This window comes from Argiope bruennichi, chromosome 4 (assembly GCF_947563725.1).
Source record: "Argiope bruennichi chromosome 4, qqArgBrue1.1, whole genome shotgun sequence".
In the NCBI taxonomy this organism is placed as follows: Eukaryota; Metazoa; Arthropoda; class Arachnida; order Araneae; family Araneidae; genus Argiope; species Argiope bruennichi.
The window spans coordinates 191,698-194,377 of NC_079154.1; the positions used below are offsets into that span (position 1 = coordinate 191,698).

General features: G+C 32.0%; 1 protein-coding gene across 1 annotated transcript; it reads right to left on the bottom strand.

The window, feature by feature from the left end:
* Nucleotides 1–571: 571 nt before the first annotated feature.
* LOC129965599 (uncharacterized) lies at nt 572–2,195 on the bottom strand. The gene is made up of 2 exons (XM_056079632.1): nt 2,141–2,195; nt 572–1,386 (listed from the first exon to the last, which is right to left on the bottom strand). Exons 1-2 carry the CDS (start codon nt 2,193–2,195, stop codon nt 572–574), a joined length of 870 nt encoding a protein of 289 aa, XP_055935607.1.
* Nucleotides 2,196–2,680: the final 485 nt, after the last annotated feature.

The following is a 2,680-nucleotide window of genomic DNA, read 5'->3' on the forward strand; positions in this document are numbered from 1 at the left end:
ACCACTTCTTTTAAAATTGGAAAATATTTTAAATTTTTTTTCATTACTTCATACCAATTATCAAGGAAAATTTCTAAAAAGAGATAGACATCAATTTTATCAATGCTACTATATTTTATAAAACAATTTATTATTTCATGTTTAATCTGTGCACTATTAAAAATAGATAGTTCAAATTTCAAAATAATATACAATACTTAGTATTGTTAACACTGAAATTTTGTTGCTGAAGTTGACATTTCCATTTATAAAATTTATTAAAAGTTGCAAAAAATATAAATTTGGTTTAAATATATTTTTCTTAAATTTGATAAATAAGTTACAGTTATTATTTTTCGGAATGAGACATAATTCAGAATCTAGTTATAATAAAGAATCCTTATTGAAATTATTTCATGAATAAAAATAGTATTTAAAAAAATTGCATTACCTTTGTAATATTAGAACTTGTATTTATTAGAACCTGCTAATAAATAAAACATCAAAGGCATTTATTCATACTGCTTGAACTGATTAAATTTTATTCAAATGTTTCTAATTAAAAATAATCAAAAGGAAATGGGAATTAGAATTAATGTTCATCGTCATAACTATCATCAGCGTCATCATCACTAAAATGGTTCTCGGTATCAGAATCCGAATTGATGTTGAAAGAAATGTTTTCCACGACTTCTTCGACAATGCCATCAGTTTCCCAATACTTCTTTTCAATGTGTTCGATATGTTTGCAAAGTTTTTCCCATCTCATATTTCCAATATTTATCATGGCTTCCGAAGCAAGACTTTCAAGACGTTGAAAACTCATGTCGACAGTCGCATTTCTCTCTCGCACGTAACGTTTAACATCCGCCCAAATTAATTCTATTGGGTTTAAGTCACAATGGTATGGGGGGAGTCTCAAAACATCATGACCTTGTTCTTTTAGAATTTCGTCAATGAAATATTTTTTTTCGACACTTGCATTTGCAGACATCAGTTCTAGTAACTGAACTTTTCGCATTTTTTTATCATACGAGATTTGCTTTTTTTCCAACCAGGCACACATTTTATCCTTTTTTGAGCTTTTTGTGGGTACGGGATCCATTACTTTTGTGTGATAAGCTGCATTATCCATAACTATTACCGAATTCGTTGGAATTACCGAATTCGTTGGTAGAAGCTTCTCAACTATCCATTTTTTAAAATTATCAGAGTTCATCTGCCCGTGATAATCTCCAGTTGCAGATCCAGCTTTAAATATTAATCCGGCATTTGGAACGAAACCAGATTCTGATCCAGCATGAACCACAATCAGACGATGACCTGAGCTATCTTTGATGGCAGCGCCAATTTTTTCATCTCTCCAACATTTCTCGAATGAAAGATTGCTGTCCAACCACGTTTCATCTATATAAATTATTTTCCTTTTTGCTTCTCAGAATTTTTTTATTTCCCTAAGAAAACGAAATCTCCAGGCTACAATGTGCGATCTTTCAATTAAGATCTGTCTCTGGTTTCTGCAACGTTTGTACTGAAAACCTGCAATGTGGAGGTATTTCCATAGAGTTCCTCTTTTCCAAGGAAAATTTATTCTTTCCTTCACCACGGGAAGCAATCGAGATAAAGATGGAATTTTGTTGTTTGCATAAAACTCATTCACAATTTTTCGAATAACACACAGATCAAAATTGTCCAATATTGCATTTCGAGTCTCGGGACGCTTTCGATGTTTCCCCGGCGTAGATAACAGTCCATTTGTAGAAATATCTTCATTTTTAATTCGTTTAATTGTTCTAAGTGAAACACCAGTCCCTGAAGCAGCACGTTTTTGGGCTTGGGAAAGGGGAAGCAAAAGTGTTCCAGCTCTAGCCTCATCTTCACAAAATTTAGTAACATTATTTATTATATTTCTCTCTTTCGAGTGAATAGTTCGCCCTTTTAAAGACATTTTGCAGTTGTTTGCTTTGAAAAAAGCAGTTTTTGAAATTAAATATAGATTATTTATTAATAACTAGCTAGAAGAACGATAAATACGACAGCAGACGATGAAACAAAGTAAGTGATAAAGAGTAAACATTGCCGTTTGGCGCGCATTTAGGGTTGTCTCATTAACAAGAGTGGGGGAGTTTACACGTCTTCCCCGCGCTGAAATGAACTCTACCTCCTAGAAGGCGGACCGAAGTGCCTTCTCCTGGTGAACATAGAATACCCAACATGACTCACGTGACTTAGGGAGAGTCTGAGAGTAAGAATACCTTTTTTGGTGACATATCGCAAATCTTGGCATACTCAAAATCTGTGGCGAATCTTTTTCTTCCCGGCATTTGGTCCGGTCGATTTTCATTTCCTTCCTTCTTTTCTTGTTTTGAGAGTATCATTCTTCTAAGTAAAAACCAAGCAAACTGGTTTCGAAAATAATTTTTCTTTTTCATAACATCAATAGCTGAGTTTGTTGATTTAAATCATGTTTAGTTTTTTACTTTGTTTATTTGCATTAATTAAAAGTGATTATTTTTCTTCTTTAAGTAAACATTTTATTCCTTTTATTTACCTAAAAGCATCTTTTAATTTTATATTACATGTTTGATACTTCTATCATGATTTCAAACAGATAAAAAAAAACTTTTATAAAAACAGAATATAAAAGTGACCCAAGTCTTTTTTTTTTCTTCTTCTGAATATTCTGAATATCTAACAAAAA

Excerpts from the sequence above, each read along its gene's own strand:
- LOC129965599 (XM_056079632.1), bottom strand. The coding sequence starts at position 2,195 with ATGTTGGGTATTCTATGTTCACCAGGAGAAGGCACTTCGGTCCGCCTT. Across the intron at positions 1,387-2,140 it reads TTCGGTCCGCCTTCTAGGAG|ATGAAACGTGGTTGGACAGC; the intron begins GTAGAGTTCATT and ends TAATTTATATAG.